The sequence below is a fragment of the Vanessa atalanta genome, chromosome 20 (genome assembly GCF_905147765.1).
Source record: "Vanessa atalanta chromosome 20, ilVanAtal1.2, whole genome shotgun sequence".
Classification (NCBI taxonomy): Eukaryota; Metazoa; Arthropoda; class Insecta; order Lepidoptera; family Nymphalidae; genus Vanessa; species Vanessa atalanta.
Window position 1 is genome coordinate 7905414 of NC_061890.1, and position 21841 is coordinate 7927254.

Genomic DNA, 21841 nt, shown 5'->3' on the forward strand with positions numbered 1-21841 from the left:
TCGTATATAAGATTTTAAATTCAATCCCTTAATTCATCCATAAAAAGTTATTGCACGACTCGAAGCTAAGAGTTTCATTTTATATTGTTATGAACGTGAAATTATTAACAAAGAAAATGAAAAGTGTAAGAAAATATGAAATGGGTACAAAATTATATTGATTCAGTAGTTTACATAAATATAGTAACAATTTGAAATATGAATAATAATTTCACTGCGAACCAGATCAAAATACGTCAACATTTTATGATACTTTTATCTGCCACGGTTCTTAGGTGCCATACTTTTATTGTTAGCCAGTTATTCATACGTTTTACAGCAACCGTTTTCAAAGGATAATATTTTAAGTAGGTATTAATTTTAATGTTATGCTATAAACCACAATTTTTTTCTTTATTAAATTTTGTTGTTAATAAATATCTCTAGACAAATAATGAGTTTAATGTAAACATAAGAATTATTAACATTTAGATCTTGATTATTTAAAAATAGTTTCTGTACGAATCATGACCGCGTGGAATGATGGCAAAAAAGCTTGTAGCAATTCCCCGTTGAATCGTTTTGTGTTTCCCCGTTGAAGTGTTGCCAGGAGCTAATATATACCCTGACAACACAGACATCTGATCTAACTGTCAATGTCGATGTCTAATGTCTATTATATTCGCTTTATTAAAGAGGAGTAAGGTTATAATATAAGCATTAAGCAATAACAAATTCAATTTGGATATAATGTTACGTCGTCTCACGACTTCGATTATTCCATCTCGTGGTGTAAAGCAATTGGTTAACATAAAATGGGTTAGACCGGAATACGTACCTGCCTATAAGCAAGAAAGATCGGGTGATTTAGAAGCTCTTCCAAAAATCCCTACGAATGCTATGCCTGAAGTGTATGCGTTAAGTGATGAATTAAAAGAGTATGTATAAACAACTTATTATAAACTAGCATAATTGTATTATTTTTCTAAATATAACTTTGCTGAACTTAATTATAAATGAAGATGTTTGTTTTAGTGCTCCAGAATCGGTTAAAAAGATTTTCTCCGTGGAACACCTTGGAAAGAAAGAATATAATGCCCTTGTTAAGAAAGAATTAATAGATAGAGTACGAAGACATCAGTATGATGACAACACAGCAGAAACCAGAAGTAGCTTTTTTGGAGTTTTTTTTTAAACATTTGTCACATAATGATTACATTATGCATTATTTTACCTACAGTCAGTTAAATATATCTCTATGAATTTAATGGACATGTATCAAGCTGAGTAAATAAATGCACAGAAGACATAAGAATTCTATTTTCAAAACAATATATATATTTTATATTAATTTTTTTTAAAAAAAAAAACAGACACTTTAGGACAAACAAATTTTATTTGCAATTAATATTTCAGTTGCAAGAATCACTGGACACATCCGCTGTCTGCAAGATACAATGGAAAAATTTCCACGTAATGTAAAAGCTAAGGTATAATTATTGCTTCAAACAGTATTTATTTTTATTAAAATTCATGAACATACAACCTGAAAAATAATTCATGATTGTAATTATGTAAAATATCTGTAAATATAGTAGTACAATATCACCTCATTTTGAACATTAATTTCAGTGGGAAATAATAAATGTCACTCAAAATTGTCTTTAACCAAAGTTCTTATCATACAAATCTGTAATATAATCTCCTAATATTATTTTCAGCAAACAGTTCAAGAATTAATAGATAAAAGAAAAAAGTTATTGAAATTTTTAAGACAGTATGATTATAAGAAGTTTGAATGGCTGCTAGAAAAGCTGAATCTTGAATACAAAGCACATCCAGAGTAAGAAATATTATTATATACAAAGCCCAATAAAATTTTTATCACTTTTTGCTTAGTTAAAACTTTTACATCATATATTTTAATTTATTGAAATCATTTAATTCATTCAGGCAAATATTTTGGGTACTTTTCTTGGAATAAATCGCAATATTTAGTTAAATGTATAAATTAACAAAGCAAATTGATTTTAGTTATTTAATAGGAACTTTTAAGTAAACATAGGAATACTAAGTAAAAAAAATCTTAATGTTAACTTTTCTAATTAACCAAATTTCAAAAGTAATTTCGTTTCTCATAAAATATATAAATTTTTAGGACATATTACAAATTATCACGTAAAGAATCCTTACGCAAGTTAACTGAAATGCACTGTGAGGATATACGTCAAAACAAACTTGCAGACTACAGGAATTTGTTAGAAAGTCAACAGGGACCTTTCCTCAAACAGAAACTTGAAGCACTGAAGTTCATAAAAAGCGAGCAGATAGAATTACAACTACCTGTAACTGTTTCGGAACAAGATATCAAGAAAGTCGAAGAACAATTAGAGGATTGGAGAATAAAAGATGAAATCAAACAACAAGCTAGGAAAAAGAAGAGAAACATCCTCTTAGACTAAATAGTTAAAGCTTATAAATATTTTGTTTAGGAAATAAAAGTCAATAAACTATGAAAACCGTTTATTTTAAACTAAATCTTATTTGTAAAATTACCCAAAATATAATCATAGTATGTATCAGTCAAGTTGGACGGACAATTTACATAAATTCTTTTCAATCAAAACCTTAAAGGTATATTGTATACCTAAATACTAAGAAAAACTTACGAATAAACATGTACAAATTTAATATGTCGAATATATTTGGCGCCTATGCCTAGTATGCTGAACATTTTAAAATAAATGAACAGTGTATTACCTTAATATGTTAATAAGTCTACATTTAGTAGATACTACAATAATAAAGCATATTCTTTTTAATTAAAATTAGTTCTGAAACATTGACATTTGATCAGATCTCCATAAAACGAATAATAATTGCGCATATTATATAAATAATAACTAGAAAGAGGCCAATTTTACTATTTAATTTTAAATAATTGGAATGTCAATTTTACTTAATTTTTACTCGAAATTTTTAGTGTTATGAAAAAGAAGGGAAGTGAAGTAAATTTTAGTATGTAATAGTTTGGGCGTAGTTACGTTAACGCCAGGATATCATAAAGACGGTCACGGCCTCATCAGGGAAAGTCAGTGACCCTCCTAATAAAATGCTTTAAAATAATTAAATCCAAATGAATATAATTTTTTTTTTTAATTTTAACCAAAACAAGCAAAAATTTTTAATAAATTTATTTTTAGGACTTTCAAAGCCCTGCCTAGAATTCCCGCTACGAACATACAAATTCGCTTCCCATCTCATTCCCGCGACAATGTAAACAGACTCTGAAGGAATGGCATATTTATTATTAAAATACACTATACATACATAGAAACAATATAAAAAAAATCATTAAATGACTTGCTTAGTTAGTCCATAGTGACTATTATAAAGAAAGGCAGCACTGTTCAGTTTGCCAAATTATTTATTGATGTTTATGTTCCGCTTCTCAATATAACCATCAATTTATATGTTTTATAATTTTCTTAAAAAAACTAATTATACATGCAAATTCCAACTTTATAAAATATATGTAGATCGCATGTGTGGAGGGGGAAGGGGGGGGCGTCGCTATAGCGCGGTGGTGTGCGGCGCGCGCGCGTAGGCGGTGGGGATGAACCCCGAGCGCCGCGACTTGGGCGCGTGGGCCCACAGCCAGCCCTCGACGGTCTGTTGAGTCAGGTCTGCGTACACCCATTCCCCTCTTTTCACTGATAAATCATCTGGGGCTTGTGCCTGAAAACGTTTTTTTTAAATATATAAACGTATTTTAAAGGAAACGAAATCTTGGTTCAGTAAGACGCAAATAATAAAAGAATGGATATTAAGGACTAAATATTTAATATTAGACAAATTATTTAAAAAAAACTACTCATATTATATTACACTAATACATACATAATACGTTATTACCCTAATTAAATATAAAGCCTATGTCAGGAGTAGAAATGGCTAAAACCCGAGAATTCAGGATTGAACCTATGACTTTTCCTTTATAGTTTGTACCATTGCACTAGAGGGCAGAAAAAAAGATAGGTGTTTTATTATCACTATTAAACTATTGTTAATTTAGCTACTAGTCAACTATCAATATAAACTAATCAAATCAACTAATTACTAATAGAGAGGCCTTCAATGTTCCCTACTCTAGTTAGGCTTTAGCGCTGCGATTCTGTAAGAAATCATTTCGAATCTCATTCTTGAAATAATGACAACCGACTTACAGTGATATGCTATTTTGATAATATTTTTTTATTATTATTATAATCAATGTCGTATTTGATGTAAAATATTGACATTTCACACTCGTATTCTTGGTTGAGTTTCGACATTCTTGTTTCAGAATAAGCATAAAGCAGGTGTTCTATAAAATATTTATCAATAGATCAATAAGCAAAGACAATGAGATTTGGACATAGATATTCCTGAAAATGGATTGAGGGTGAAATATTAGTAATATTTATATTATTTCTCACCTTATAATCATAGAGCATGACTAATTCAGTTCCATGATACCTTCCATCATTGTCTTGTTGTGTTGAATTGTTGATACTGTTATTGTTGTTTGATATCATCGTGTTATTTGAATTTGTTGTTGGAGGTGAGTGGAGTCCCTGTGTCGTATCTTGCTGGGGTGCTGTAAAACGAAATAAACAACATAATTTTGTTATATAGATTTTGCACTTAGTATGTAATTAGTTATATTATGAGACAAATGCACGCACACAACATCTATTAATTGTGTACTGTGCAAGTACAGAAATAATGAATTTGTTTATTTTAATACTATTTTGAATGATACAATTAAAAAATTAAATACAATGTTTTCATTTTATTATTTTAGGTAGTATGTTAAATTTTAAGTGTTTCATTGTTAAAAAATAATATATTTAATTTATTGATTCATTATTTCTAACAAGAATACTGTCAGACATGAGGGTCAAACTGCCAGATATTTGGGTCAACTGGGCCCTTATTGAAGAGATATTAAGGTTAAATGTTAATTAATCTACTAGAATATTTCCTATTAATCGAATTGATAGTTACACCTGTGAGCCCGTGAGTGTGAGATAGAGTAGGCTCTATCAAAATTCATCAAAATACGTGACCCACACCATCAGATGAGCATGTAATTCTATCTGAGCATATGTAGTATATCTCACGTAAGGACTATATGGTCATGTATTACCCAGTTTCAGGCTATATGACGTTTTTAGCATGAATGGACTGTATGTTATATAATGTATTGGAATGTATTTAAAATAGTCTTACGTTGTACAACAGCAGGATACACGAAGCCCGAAGGAATGAAACCTTCTTGACCATCACTTCTGACTATCCAATACCAATCTGGGTCTTCTCTGTTTAAAACTAAAAAATAAATTTATTAAGAATATATTTTATTTTAATTATATAATAGACAGATATTAATAGAATAAAAAATACAAAACACTAATATTTATGCATATTAAAATTTTTAATTATAAATATTTTAAATATTTGATTTAAATAAATTTTATTAGTTAGTCCAGGCAGACCTTGACCTTGTCCTACCTGTGTTTTTACCAATTGTCAGAGCTATCAATTGAACAGTATGTTTTTTTTGGTTGTTATGGAGGAACAAATATCATACAAGGATTTTCACATTTAAAATATGGGTCAAATTAAAAAGTATTTTATGTACAATTTGTGGAATCAATTAATAGTGAAAGAAGTAAATATGTACATTCTCTATGAAATTTACATCTTTAATAATCATTTAAGCGGTATCAAAATTTAATAACCTTGAATAGATATCCCAATATTAATTTACATATATAACATAGTGAGAAAAATATATTCTTTTTGTATGGTTAAATGATCTCAAAATTTGATTAATTACCTGTTACAAATTCTCCTCTTTCAACATCTACATCATTCTCATCCCTTGCAGTAAATGTGTAAAGTACAACATAACGTCCAGATGGATCCTTGCTGAACGGACATGCTTCACCTTCGCTGCCAAGTTCCGAGTGACCATCATTCGTTGCACCATCAGATAAGGAGAGTCTAAATTTAAATATTACAATTATTACAAAACATTGAAAACAAAATTTATTGCATAACACAAAAGTATGGGCTTTTATTTATAAAAAAAAAACTCTAAATAACAGTGATAGGAATCAAAACCTAGTAAGTTCTTGTACTTGTGTCTTGTGACTAGTTTTTAATAATGCAGACCCTGAGATTCTGCATTTATATTTCAGGACTGTGCATTAAAATTTACTGGAGATGTTCTTTCACAAAATAATCGGACAAGCTTAGTAAGCTACTTCTGAACTATTTCCAGTTTCCATCTGTATTTATACACAGAGTAATGGACTGTATTTTTGCACACACACCTACACTATAATTTAATGACACTTCTCCACAGTTTGTTTGTCCATGAGATGTCCTGCTATGGCTGAATTATGGTTAGGTTAGGTTAAGCTTCCCATTGTCAGAATAGCAGCAATATATGTAGGTTTGAGGTAATTAAAAGTGATCATTTAGCACCACCGGATCCTGTATAATTTAGTCAAGTATATATATTTTTTATTGTAATACTTTAATTTAAGGATTTTAAGATAAAAAAACTTCTGAAGCTTACTGTGAAACATCTCTATGTGCTAAGTCAGTTGGTGAACGACTCCGGGGCAGCTTTTTCTTCAAATCGTGATGATCACAGGGTGCACAATATGAATGTGGAATGAAGCCTTCTCTTCGAGATTCAGTTACTATCACATACACCCAATCATTTTCTCTGTACAGCACATTAACAATTTGTCCTCTTTTCACCTTAAAATATGTAAATGATAAGTATAAGAGTATTTAACAACATGAAAACCATTTACAATGCTGTTAATTTACATTAATGGACATATTTATTTGTTATCATATATTCTTAATATCATTTATGCCATAATTTTTGCTGACACTGAGTGTTTGAAACCCAGGTTTGGCATCAATGACTTAATTCACAGGAGTAACTTGTAAAAGAGGGCTGTGTCACCAAAGCATGGGTCAGAAAGTATGTAAAGCCTTTAGACCTGATGTATCTTAATTGTTTTGGAGCGCTCATTGGATTATGAAAGAGATTAGAGTGGATTTGTATGTGCTCTGTACAGGTGGCCATGTGTGACAAATTTCAGGGGATAAGGTGTAATTATTTAGCATAACTAAAATCTTTTACAAAAATAATTAATTATCTGTAATGGCAAATAGGTAGTATTATAATCTTACCTCAAGTTCATCATCCACACAAGGCGCAAAATCGTGTAGCACCACCATCTTAGAGTCAGGGCTTAGTCCATGTTCTTTTTCTATACCAACTCTCACTAATGTCTCTATGCTAGCGGAGCCCGTAATGCGGCCCATGCCAGGACTTAAGCCAGATCCTGGTCTAGAGAGTTCCTTATCCGAGTCGCCACTGCTCGCTGAAAAATAATTAAGATTCAGATCATATGAGCAATGAGGTGACAACCTTTTTTTTTATATTTTTACTCGATTTCGTTTTTTTTATAATTATTTATTTGTAATGTATTTTTTTATGTTACTGAATTACAAAAAAATACGATAGTAGAAGACTTCAGATTTAATTTTCTAATAACCCAAAACTCAATGCATATCAGCAAACATTTTTGAATATTTTATGTTACATGAAACGACAGGTTTAAGTTAGGCGAAACAAGATGATTTTACTAGTTTTATTTATAATTATGTAGAAAGTTTGAGGTCATTGACTTGCAAAGTTTTCTCATAAAAAGCTCGTTGTAACTTACATTTCTTCTTTTTTCCCCTTCTTATCCTCACAGGACATAAAAATGCCATCGTTTTCTACAAATTTATACCATATTCTCTTAAAAAAATTAACTAAATGTTCGAATATCAAAAAAAAAAAATTTAGCGAAATAATTAAACAAAAGTATTTCACACGATGTTTCTGTGTTACTAAGGTAGTGATGTTCTACAATCGAATCGATTCTCGAAATGATCGATCATTCATGTAATTTTTACGTTCGAGTCATGCGATACATCGATTTATTTTTTCGATGTTTTGACTTAATTAGAAAATAAGTAAGTGTATTATTTATATTAATAACAATAGTAAATATAGTATCGAGTTGAAATGCTATTATATTTTCATCTCGTATAATTTCATTTTTTTTATTAAATCATACAAAATTCTACAAAAAAAATCGGTATACCATGTTGTGATCAAACTAAGAGTGATAAAAGTTTTTGAAATAGCAACTTAAAAATTTCAAATCTTTTAAATATTATAGTAAAAAAATATACTCAAATAAAATATTTTAGTAATACGTCCTTCGTTGCATGGTAGTGACAGTGAGTAATAATTGATCAAATATTTAATACCTAAGGTATTAAAGAACAAGTATTATTTGACATCTCAAGTCTCGATGTTCTCACACAGACTATAATATTGTTGTAAGATATTTGTAAATCGATGGCCACGTTTCGTTTTTATACATTTTTTAAATTATTTAAAAGTAAGGAAACTAAAGTAAAAATGATGTACTTTGGAAAAAATATATTTGATATTTTCTCGACATTTTTAAACATTTACTTACATGTTTCAAAGGCAGCAATAACAGTAACAATATAACGTAAAGATAAATTAGCTTTGGCACATTTGAAAATATAATACAAAACTTCTTATTATTACAACAATATAGACTTTAAAAAGATTAATCTTGGCCAGGCTCTTGGTACCTAAATTTATATGATTTTTAGAAATAATTATGTTTAATTCAACATCTTTATAATCTAATATTTAATACATAAACAACACGGTTTTATTCATCGAAACTTTTTTGTTACGAAATAGCATAAAAATATTTTGTGTAATAAAAAATGGAGGTAACATTTAACTTTAGTTACATACCATTTTCCATTATTCATATTAACAATTGTCTACAAGCTTATTTCTCATGAATGCAGGCTATTACTATCTCGTTGTAAGATACTATTTTCAAATAGTACAGTACAAGTTGTGCGTTTTGTTATTTTTTTTTAAATAAAATATTTAAAACATCAATTGACACATAATGTTAAGATAAAGTTATAGACTACAGACTAATGCACTAATGTATAGAGTAACCAGAGTACAATAATTTCGATTATGCAAATGTATCGATTAATGTAATTATAATCATTTAAGAACAGCATTACAAATGTTGAGTATCGGTTAACGAGTGCCATTGTTCATGTCGATGATCAGGAAATTTTATGCAGTCCATCCAATGTTTTAATCGCCTTCCTTTACTGCTCGCACCGAGAACTAAGCTTCCTAGAAAATCGTTTGGTTTTCCATAGTCCTTATCCCAAACTGTCAATGTTAAATTTTGGCGGGAAAGCTCGGTTGGTCGGGTCTCAAAAAGGAATTCTTCATTCCAAATCGGATTCAAGTTGCGCCATTTAATGGAAGTCTTATGTTTTTTGTGGTACGGATCTGGATCCAGATGTCTGTGTGAAAAAATAAATAAAAAGAATTATAGGTATTATCATGTGTTTTCGTTACTTTTATTTTACTATATTAAAAACATGTTAGAGGAATTTGGTTATGAAAAAAATAAACATCCATGTTGTTTAATAATCTTCAACATCAAAAAAATTTTAATTATTATGAAGTGTTCCAAGATCATTGATACGTTCAAGTAGGTACTTACAATTTAACAAAAGGATCTGAATATCCGTTGCTGTCTTGCGGCGGCAATTCTGCGCCTCTACAGACCGTAGTAACAAGTGCTCTTTTTTTCGTACTGTAGCACAACGCCAGCAATAATCTAGGTCCAGTGGGCTCGGAGCCTGAAGCACCGGATAGCGCTAGTCGAAGTTGTGAGGGACACTTCAGACACTCTCTTAGAGACACTGTGGCTGAACCCATTTCGTCGCAGCCATATCTAAAAATATATTTGTAACGATAAAAAATTACTAGTTAAATTAATTGTTATAAAAATAAATAGAAATATATTACCTATCGTCGTCAAATAAAACGATTTCTAAGCATTTGGAGTCTAAATCCGATTCTGTTATACCAAAGAAATGTAGTGTCTCATTGAATTCAGGGTTCTTCGTTTTATGCACCGTCTTAGTCCTCAGTCTGTTCGAATATGAACCTTCTACAAAAAAAAAATACAGTTTTTTATATCGTTGGCGATGACAGATTATTTTCTAGAACCTTGTACTTCAATCGTTCCATACCTCGTGGCAAAATTTCGAGTCTACAGAATGGGTCAGAAAGTCCAGTCATGTCCATTCCAATCAATCCTCTTGCTCTCAAAATGGTTACTGCCACTGACGATGTACCATTGTCGTAGGCCAACTTGATTTCAAGCGTGCCAAATCCTGCATCAGGAATCGTGGGCGGTCTTTCTATCTGCGTCATTGTTTTTGGCATATCTTTTCTTATGCTTCGGATGCTATACGCGCTGCCTTTACTGCTTGTTCGTTTTAGTCCTAAAGGTCTTTGGGTAAGACTATCGGTTCTGTGAAGACTTAACCCGCTGACGCCGTGCGATAGAATGTCCGTTTCGTTCCATTCGTGATCCTGTAAATAAATTTTTTAGCGTTTCAATATAGTAGTCGATTGAAAGAAGTTGCCTAATAACTGCACGTATGATAATGGAAACTTCTAGTAGATATAATATATTATGTCTCGTGTTTGCTGGCACATTGGCTATTTGATAAGTTGTGTACCTATATTATTTATATTGTTTATATTCTTACAGTGTCAGTTGCGATCTTTTTAAATTATAGTATATATTTATAATTTGCTAGATGCCCGTCCCGGGATGCTTAACCCACACACACACAGTTAAAATAACTGTTTTATTTTGGACGGGAAATATTAATACACAGAACCAATCTTGAAAAGTTTCATAACAAGCAAATTAATGGTTTAGGAGTTTTTTGAGGTCGAACACACATTCATTTCTACTTATTAAAATGAAAAATATATATATATAACAAAAGTCGAACGCGAAGTGATCGTATTAAAATTGTTTTTTGTTTGAAAGTGGCGATGGCGTTGATAAAAACTTTTATTTGATTGAAACAAATAGAATAATAACATTTCAATTTATCTCTGCGGGAACGCTATAAAACCAATTAGGTAAGGATAGGATATCAAGTAATAACTGTAGGTACGTATAGTTTTATTGTACGAGATCAGCCTGTGAAATAACTTCGTGAATCTTTTTTTAACCATAACACAATTTTTATGGATAACAATTTAAATTTGGTTAAATATTTGATATAGTAAAATATTCTTGATAAATATATTATTTTATAACAATTACGTTCTATTTATTATTAGTTCCTGAAAAACAGTTATCCTGTTCAGGAAGGTCCTGTGCAAAATAGTTTTTTTTTTACAGTAAATTTTTATTATTTAATAATAAATAAAGCAAAATTAATAAAATAGTAATTTATTTTATACGGAAAAGGCTGCACAAAAACATAATTGCTTCATTCAAATTATTTGAAATAGATATTATAAATTTTCTAATAGGTATAGTTTGTAATAATATAAAAACATATTTATTTGGGATAAAATAGAGCCTTGGAATGTTTTTGAGCTGTTTTGTTTGTGTCTAAACGTCTTTAATTTTTATGGCCTAGCTCAATTTCTTTATCATGGTTTAAATTGTTATAAAAAAAGCACATAATTTTTACTTTTCTAAAAAAAAATATATCATTATTTACTCTTCGCAATTTGAATCCGTTATTCGGATAATATATTATGTTTAAGAAACCGCAAAGGAATATGACATGCGTCGTATCACGTGTGATGTATTAGCGAATACGAGAGGAGGGATCGCTAAGCTTGACACTGATTGTATTAATCAGTACTTTCAAAGAAATATCAATTTCAAAAGCTTTTGAAAACAATAGATCTGTGGATTCCAGACGCTAAACGACAGTCATAGAGTTTCAAAAGAAGTTATCGCACGAATACTAATTACAAAATCATAAAATTTACGCTCGTCACGTTAAAAGTAAAATTTTTAAAACGAGTGTAACTGCGAAGCGTAGCTACTTGAATATTCATAATATAAACTGTTCATTTATTAATATAGATATAATTAATATAATTAAGTAATTTAATAGCCTTTTTAATAGATATAATGAAAAGGCTGTGAATAGGGTTACGGGTGGGTAATTGAGAGAATGGGTGGATTGGAGGATGAGTGTACCTACAGGTCGATGGATAAATCAGCGAATGGGTGAATATGTCTAGGTTAATGGGAGGATAGGTTCCTAGGATAACAACTGGGTGGGTGGAAATCATTTACTCGGTTTAGTAGTCCAATAACGTATACAAAATAAAACATGACTTATGTAATGGTTTGATATTTGTTAACAATTAAAAAAGCGTTGATGAGTAGTAGGAAGGTAGGGTAAATTGGTGATTAAGTCAAGAAAATCTAAATTATACAATATAGGTAACCATTACAAGGTTTTTTGCAAGGGCTTTGTGCAAACCCGTCTGGGTAGGTAGCACCCACTCATCAGGTATTCTGCCGCCAAGCAGCAATGTTTTGTATTGTTGTGTTCCCGTGTGAGTGAGTCAATGTAAACAGGCACAAGGGACATAACATCTTAGTTCCCAAGGTTGTTGACGCATTGGCCAAGTATTGGGATGGTTAGTATTTCTAACAGCGCCAATGTTTGTAGGCGGTGGTGACCTATTAACATCAGGTGGCCCATTTGCCGGTCCGCCTAACTATTACATAAAAAAAAACTTTCCTAACACTTATACGAGAGATATTAGCGCCAATAGCGACGAATTATGTTATTCACTGTACACATATTGTCTTAAGCGTCGCCTGCAGCGCGGTCGTGATATAATTAGGTATTGAAGCGCTACTCATGAACACATCTTTGTTTACTGAGTGAGACTTGAAGCGTTAAAAAGTATTAAAATACTCTGATACTTGGTAGTAAGGCTCTGCAAGCGTGTATTGTTAGGTAACTATTTATTATATATTTTACCGTAAAATACCAATACTACTCTATATACTAGGTCTGCTGTGAAAGGTGAGTCAGTGTATCTTTCCATAGTGTATCTTGTTATATTATGATAATGTTAGTTCTCAAAGTTTGTCCGAGATCCCGGATTCGATTCCCGGCCGAGTTGGTGTAGAAAAAGTTCATTAGTTTTCTATGTTGTCTTGGGTCTGGGTATTTGTGGTACCGTCGTTACTTCTGATTTTCCATAACACAAGTGCTTTAGCTACTTACATTGAGATCAGAGTAATGTGATGTGATGTGATGTTGTCCAATATTTATATATATATATATATACCACGCAGGACATATTATAGCAAACAATTTATTGATGATGATAACCGATAATTAATTATATCGTGACATTCAAAATTAAAGCTTATAAGTCTCAATCAACGAGTCGAGAGCACGCAGCTCTGTTTGTACGTAAGAGACACACATGGGAAACACGTTCACCCCAAATTTAAAGGCAATTTCTCAGTTCAATAATCACACCATACTTATAATTGTGAATGTTTGTGTTAGTACCTTTGACTTACATATCTTCTCACTAAACGAATTTGATTATAAATTCTTTAAGTCCAATCATGACATTTGGGTCCCAATTTTTTAATTTGATTCTAGAGCAGATATCTGGGATGTGCCGTATAAACTGTTTCCAGTCAGACGAAGCCGCAGGTGGATAGTACTAATGTAATAAAATTAAAGCCAACTGCTGGTAATTAGTTATAGGTAACATTATTATTTTTTTCTAAAGAATCGATTTCTAGATTAGATTTGAATATTAATTGGCATCAAGATACATACTTTACCTTACCGTAACTTAGTATTCTATAAAATAGGTGACAAAATTAATACCGAGGTTGGAATATCGTGTCTGCACTTATTTTGTGTTAATACTTTGAGCCCCTTGTTTCATTTTACCCTTATCAATAGTAACCTTAGTTAAATGGAACTGACCTTAATTAGTGCCTATTAAATCAATGAAACAACCCCATGGGAAGAGACTTATATTGTTCTCTCAGCTTAGTCAGGGCCGGATTTAAGAGTTACGAGGCCCTGCAATAAATACGGAGTGGAGGCACCTAGTAAATTTTGAACTAGGTGAAAAAAGATTTCCAATTTATTTTAACATTAGCATTAGCCCGTAAATGTCCCACTGCTGGGATAAAGGCCTCTTGTCCCTTTGAGGAAAAGGTTTGGAGCATATTCCAGGCTGCTCCAATGCGGGTTGGCGGAATACACGTGGCAGAATTTCGTTGAAATTAGACACATGCAGGTTTCCTAACGATGTTTTCCTTCACCGCCGAGCACGAGATGAATTATAAACACAAATTAAGCACATGAAATTTCAGTGGTGCCTGCCTGGGTTTGAACCCGAAATCATCGGTTAAGATGCACGCGTTCTAACCACTGGGCCATCTACACATTTATTTTATAGTTTGTGTTATTCATACAAAAAAACAATGTCAAATTGAAACTGTTTTGTGAACTGAATTCGTAAATGTTTTTATTTTCGTTGATTGTTCTATATTTTTCATTAATAATATATTATATTATGGCTATAAGGCTATATATTATATGAGGCTTAAGGGTTAGAGCAACTATTGTCTTCCACAAATCCGGCCCTGAGATAAATCATAAATAAACTGATGAGAAATTAATACTATTAATATCGTTGTATACATATAGCCACGTAGAACGTGATACGTAGATAGTAGATAGTAGAGTCTAATAATATATGTTTTGATTATTTGCTTCACTAGTTCCGGCTTAGTGACCACCGATTTGTATCACATTCAGTGACCTTTGAAAACTTATTAATTTTTACAAAAAATACATTATTTGATGTCTATATAAATATGAAATAAAGTTTGCATATTTGTCGTCTATGTGTTCCTAAGTCCGATTGTGATGAAAATGAAGTTTTCCTGGTACAAAAAAAAAACAAGAATTATTCTTGGTATGTTTCCTTCAATTTAAACATTTTATGGAGCTGTATACTACCTGTGCAAGTCGGTATACATAATAAAACATAATACATACATAATAAAAAACCTTGGAATATTAACGTAATATTATATTTACATACTCTTTATCAAGGACGTAACTATTTGAAATAAAAATCAATTTTGCATAATCTTATACTTAATGACAATTACAATTACCTATTTTATAGGTATTTGTTAATTTTTCTGTGATTATAGGTACCTAATTCTATATAATAGCCTACAAATAAGGTCAAATTAATATCTTGGATTTTTTTCTCTTGGGATTTCTAAATAATCTAAAATCTGTAACTGAAACTAATCAAAACCATCAGATACTGAAATAATTTCGTATCTAAAACCGGTAAAGTATTCATGCGATATACGAATCCATATACAGATTCGATTCATAACATTCCTACTCTATATATAATCTTATATACCTGGGTAGGTTACCAACAAGCATATTAAAAATATTGGATTTATAAAAATGCTTATGATTCTGAATTAAGTAACTTCCCCTGGATCATTACGAGCTCTATTGGGACCCCTATTAAATAAGTTCAAGGCTACATTTACTCAGTAATTTATATATATTATTGCTACGTCCCTCGATTTACTTTCAATAAATATATTATTTATTTTATCTCATATATAACTTATATTTAATGTATATGTACTTTTTTTATTACGAGGTACATCTGTAATTATTATCAGACCCTACAATTCAACGTAGAAGAGGCTGAATATTAACTATTTGGAATTTATATTGTCTCTGAATAATCGATACTAAGAACATAAATTCGAAAAAAGCTCTGTCTGTCTGTCTGTTAAACTTTCACGCCTAAACGAATCCCAGGGACGGACGAAGCCTACATTTTCAGTCTTTTAGGGAACAATGTTTAGGATAAACATTAGAATTGTATACAAGTTCTTGAAGAATTTTCGTTAGAATTTGAATTCCAAGCGGACAAAACCACGGTTCACTCGTTCAACACTAAAGTAGTAGATAACACTGTATTACGTTCTTAATTTTCATATATTAAAAAATAACTTAACATTAAACATAGTACATATACACATATGTATACGTAAACACAAAAACTACATAAATAAACAACGTTAATTTCTAGAAACAAGGTATCTGCGACATTTCTACAAGCAAAATACCAGAAAAGTTCGCACAAAGGAGGTATTTCATTTAAAGACAGATGCTTACAATATTTTAAGGTATATACTGACTGATAAATTTAACTTGTAACACAGTGTAACATGTTAATATTTGAGTATTTGGACAGTCAGTACAGCGAGGTGGGACAAATTCTCCGAATAAAATGTAATTTTATCGCAATCGATACGAAACAGAATGGTTGCCGCATAACAGTTTTACTATTCCAGTGAACTCTAAAAGATCGGTGGTGGATTGTCGAAACGGATATATAAAATAATGATCACGTTTTCATATCTTTTGTTAATCCTTCTTTGATTTTTAACTAACTAACCTCATTAAAATTACTTTTATTAAATGATCAAAAAAAAATAATAAGATTAAGTTTGGTATTACTCTGCACGGTTTTGGGGAAACAAAGTGTCGCACTAATTACAACAATATCACTCATGCACCGTTTCAAGTAAAGCTAAATTAACCTATAAACGCGGAAATATGTCAAATAGTTCGTAAACTGTAAGAGCAGGATAAGTAACATACTTTGTTTAAGTTCGATAAGGATGCAACATAAAAGATAGCATGACATACGTCGAACCGCTCAATGATGGGTCAAATATCATGAATGTGTTCTGTTATTGTTCTTTCGTAGTTTGATATTTCTTCACAACTAAAAGCTATTAAACTAAGAGTTGGATTGAATTTATGTTTCTCTTTGACGAGTTTACTTTTCTAGAAAGCTTAGATTTATACATTTGATAGTGTAAAATTGACATAAAAATTCTGTCAACTCTGAAGCTATAGTCTTGTCAGTCGTACCCATAGTTTGTGTTACCCATAGAGTCTTATTAAGAAAGACTGGAAACTAACATAAGGAACATAAGGAAATAATCTTTGTTTTTGCCAATCCATCTAGAACAGAGCAACATCCTCGAGATGGGAATGGTACCGAGGAATAGGGGAAAACTAATCCTCGATCTAAACATTAAATTATTATTCTCGAAAAGAACAAAACGAAAACATTATTTCTAAAGAAGACTTGCTTTCGCAAGATTTATTTTTAATTATTTCCTGTTCCTTCAAATCTTCCCCTCTAATATCTGATGACTGAATAAAAGAGAAACTCAAAACGTGAACGAACAATCGAAAATTCCAGTTAATTTTGTGAGAATAATAATATATTGGATTTATATCCATCTTGTTATAAGCAATACTAAATTGTTGCATCTTACAACTTTATCTTACTAATTTTCGAACTTCGCTTCAACCGGTATTCGGTTTTTCCTTATATCCTCATACCTTACATCGCTAAAGCGCCACCTTATGAGAACTTAGATGTTCCGTCTCTTGTGCCTGTAGTTACACTGGCTCACTCACCCTTCAAACCAGAACACAAAAATACTAAGTACAGCTGTTCGGCGGTAGAATATATTATGAGTGGGTGTTACCTACCCAGACAAGCTTGCACAAAGCCCTACCATCAAGATCCTACTCACACATAGACGTAATTGTTCATTATATAGATAATATCATATATATTAAGATAATCCAAAATGATTAGATTGATTGCAAATTGAGAACGACTGAACATTGCTAGCATCGGGAACGTTACATATTTGAGTGGACGCCGTAAAGTATTACTTCAATGGTGGATGTTATGCGCCGACCATGCGTTATGGGTCAGTCGCCAGCTTGAGAAAAAAGCAGAGAAAAGCCTATCGGCTCTTACCTACTGGTTAGCGTTTACCGAAGATTACGAATCAAACCCTGGCAAGCTATATCTGTAAATGTTCCTGTGTTTAATATGACTATATTTTATCGTAAAATTCTTCCCAATAACAAGAGAGGAAATGTTAGACCAGCAGTATTTACGGTTTGTTATTTTACTTTTAAATAATGTCTCATAAGACCTCTTTACAAAGCGTGACGAATGGATAAATAATTTCAAAGCTTCAACGTCGTATAAACCTCAAGGTCGTTAGGTATTTTCTTAAGGTTGTCGCTTCTTCGCTAAAGTTCCTTTATGGGTACAATTTCTTAAGGAGCATCTGATTACAAAACTCTTGTTGCTTTTAAATTTTTTTATATAAAGTCTATCTAATATTTTGAATACAATAATATATTTTTACTGTTTTACTATTATATATTTAATAAGATCGTATAATATACCCATGTATGGAAATAATAGGTAGATCGTCACATAAAATTTATTTATTTTTTTTATATTTTAATATTCTTAAATAATTTTGAAATGGTTTAAAATGTTTTAAGACCAACTTAAAAAAAAAACTAATTTAAATGGCTTATACACATTTATCAAATATCTGTCTATATAAATAAAGAAATAGCAATGAATATAGTATTACATCGTAAGAGATTACGTTGACGACTGTACTGGGGTTAACTGCGTCACAGTCGATAGCATCTTCCGCCTGGATTAATAAACGCAGAATTCACTATTTCAAGCACAATTTAGAGATAAATTATTATTGATATCACTTTATACGAATAATAACAATAATAATTAATTATTACAGTACATTATTACAAAGAGTGAGTGTACAATATACGTACGTGTAATGTGTGGTCTGTATGTGTGAGTCATTTGAAGTTTTTGAAGTTGAAGTTTTAATTATTTGGAACTTTCTCTGTTTCGGAACAATTAATGGTATACATAGATTATATAATTAAATAAAAAAAAGTCGTTTCTCAAATGTTTTCCACAGACTTCTAGTGCCTACAGACACAGTATTAGTGTATATTCTGTTATCCATGAAATCTGATTATTACATATAATGTATAATTTTTGTTATGTCAAAAGCTTTAAATTATGTTTTTATTGGTCCTATACATTTAATAACGAATGAGTACGTATAAAATTTATAATATGAAAGTTAAACGAGATTCATGACTGAAAGTTCACAAAATTTTTCACGTTTAATTAATAATTCCAAATTCCAACGTTAAAAGCGACGAACAGATTGTTCAAAGGCTTAGGTAATTTCCTACTTATAAAGAAACCGGAGATTTTGGGACATCAACGCTTAGGACAATATATCGACATTTCTGAAAAGCCCAGTTCCACTTCTCGAAGGGAGAGTAGAGATTAAATTGTTAATCTGTACATTTTAAACCTTCAAAAGGTGTAAGGAGTTTTTAATCGTGCCGTATATAATATACACTATATACGACCTATTTTACAACCTTTATACTTGTGTTTAAATTAGAAGAAGTACCCGTAGCTTATTTCAATGATAGAAGATATAATAATATGTAATTATAAATCTTAGATTGACGTATTCCATGCGATTTTCTCTGTTATATTAAGCAGTTCTTGTTGATTAATATATATTTATTTTTAATACAACACAATTCCACATGACACGAGACATAAATTTTTCACGAATCAATAATAACGTCATATCAATTCAAGATCAATTTTTATTTTTTTTATTTTTGCCATTAGTAGCTGGACGGGCTAATGGGCCTGAGGGTAAGCGTGACAACCACCCATAGACAATGACGCTGTAAGAAATATTAACCATTCCTTACATCACCAATGCGGTACCAACCTTGGAAACTAAGATGTTACGTTCGCTCATGCTTAAAACGGAAAAAACAACAATACTGATTACTGCTCTTTGGTGGTAGAATATATTTATGGTACCTACCCAGACGGTCTTGCACAAAGCCCTACAACCAAAAAAAAAAATGTTTATTTATCTTACTCCTTCTACAATTAAAATTTATAAGATTATAACAATTTGTCCGCATTCATTATTAACGCTGGCAATCTAAATCTAAATTTGAATTTAGTTTTTTTTTTTTTTAATTAAGATTTAAGAGTATATTTGATAGACACCGATCTTGCGATTTTGTAACATAATATTTTATATTAAATGAATAAATAATAATTGTAATTTTGGTATGTAATTATAATATTTGCCTATATAATTGATGAATAATTAAACAGGAACCTAAAGTTCCATTGGACTATCGCCATAATATATCGTACCCGTACTATAGCTTTATCCGATTTGGATGGAGTGTGAACCAGGAATTGCTTAACTAAATTTATCGTATTATAAATACGATAATATCATCGATATTCTCAAGACAGAGTTTTTTACATTAATGGATTTATTTATATATAATTAAAAATGGTTACTGTACGAATTATGACCGTGGAATGGTGGCAAGAGTGCACGTAGCATTTCTCTTTTAAATAGAAATCTGTCAAATCTGAGCCACAAATGAACCAGTTTTCAAGTCACCAAATGGAGGCAATAAATGGAGGAACAATAATATAATTTACAGTCGTTACACGATGACAAACTGTAAGTAATGTTTTAGTCAGCGATACTTTAAGTGAATTACACAATTTATTAAGTTTTTTTTTTAATATGACAACATTAGTTGCACTCAAATTAATAAATGAAACACGGAATATATTCACAAATTACTCGATCGTTAAATTTCAAAAGATTTTATGTCTCTATCGAAAGATTCAACCATTACGACGTTTAATACGTAAATTGTACGTAATGATTGTGTGGTCCGTTTTCTATCTTATATACGCATTTTTACGAGAAATTCAATGACCTGAAAACAGCGGCTATAAAAAGCATCGATAGGATGATTATCTGTACTTTATCATCAGCGCTGATACATCACGGGTCAATAAAGTGGGATTTGCGAGGCAACAAAATTAATCATTGTCGATGTTTTTAGCGTAAGGTAAATTTCATTACCGTACTTAATATTCGTTGTCATACTGAACGAATGAACGAATGAATGATTTATTGCTTTCGAAGAAATAACTATTGCGTAATAGTTAACTCAAAAATAAAATTCCACAACTAAGAAGTTGCATGTCATTTACTAATTTAAAAAATAAAATTTATCTGTGATATTGTTGATAAAAATATATAATCCAAAACATAATACAGATAAAAAAAAAAAATTAAATGTTGCCTATAATCTATATATATAAAAATGAATTGCTGTTCGTTAGTCTCGCTAAAACTCGAGACCTGCTGGACCGATTTGGCTAATTTTGGTCTTGAATTATTTGTGGAAGTCCAGGGAAAGTTTAGAAGGTGAGTAAGTATGATAATTATGCTAGGAATTTAATAAAAACAACTTTCTTTTCCCTTAGAAATAGGGATGGTCGATTATCATTGATTTTCGATGATCATCGATTTTAGACAATAAAACATAGATGATTTAAAATTGATTTTGGTTTATTTAAAACATGATTACATCTATTTCTCAAATTTAATAATTTTTTCCCTTTAGGACGACGCAAAGTTTACAAAAAAACACTGTTGTCATCAATTAACATCGATGTTTAGTGCTCAATAAACATTGAGTATCAATGCTCGGTATCGATGTCATTATCGACGTCATAATCATATTTTTGCAACATGGTAACCAACAAACCAACCAACAAATAGAACGAACCTTTATTGTCGATTGATTCCTCTTATGACAAAGAGTCCATTCTGCATCCTTCTATCCCCCTATATATTATTATACTCTTTGCTTCTATCTTTGTGAGTGACGGTTACTACTACGTGCGCGAGAACTTTTTTTTACTTCAGTGATCCTTTGCGATGTGCTCTTTTTTTAACCTTTGTGATAATGACACTTTACC

General features: G+C 30.9%; 3 protein-coding genes across 3 annotated transcripts in view; 1 reads left to right on the top strand and 2 right to left on the bottom strand.

The window, feature by feature from the left end:
• Nucleotides 1-631: 631 nt before the first annotated feature.
• On the top strand, nt 632-2517 carry LOC125071989 (28S ribosomal protein S15, mitochondrial). The gene is made up of 5 exons (XM_047682443.1): nt 632-917; nt 1015-1148; nt 1396-1469; nt 1701-1822; nt 2138-2517. Exons 1-5 carry the CDS (start codon nt 730-732, stop codon nt 2439-2441), a joined length of 822 nt encoding a protein of 273 aa, XP_047538399.1. The 5' UTR covers nt 632-729; the 3' UTR covers nt 2442-2517.
• A 634-nt stretch (nt 2518-3151) lies between these two features.
• On the bottom strand, nt 3152-7941 carry LOC125071988 (SH3 domain-containing protein Dlish). The gene is made up of 7 exons (XM_047682442.1): nt 7782-7941; nt 7243-7436; nt 6611-6798; nt 5864-6030; nt 5254-5352; nt 4458-4618; nt 3152-3717 (listed from the first exon to the last, which is right to left on the bottom strand). Exons 1-7 carry the CDS (start codon nt 7828-7830, stop codon nt 3553-3555), a joined length of 1023 nt encoding a protein of 340 aa, XP_047538398.1. The 5' UTR covers nt 7831-7941; the 3' UTR covers nt 3152-3552.
• A 784-nt stretch (nt 7942-8725) lies between these two features.
• The window catches only part of LOC125072159 (rabphilin-3A), a 56841-nt gene continuing 43725 nt past the window's right edge, over nt 8726-21841 (bottom strand). Inside the window, exons 6-9 of the mRNA XM_047682695.1 lie at nt 10225-10570; nt 9998-10142; nt 9690-9923; nt 8726-9486 (exon numbers count right to left, since the gene is read on the bottom strand). Coding sequence (XP_047538651.1) covers nt 9189-9486; nt 9690-9923; nt 9998-10142; nt 10225-10570 — 1023 coding nt within the window. The 3' untranslated portion in view covers nt 8726-9188. The remainder of the gene's footprint in view (nt 9487-9689; nt 9924-9997; nt 10143-10224; nt 10571-21841) is intronic.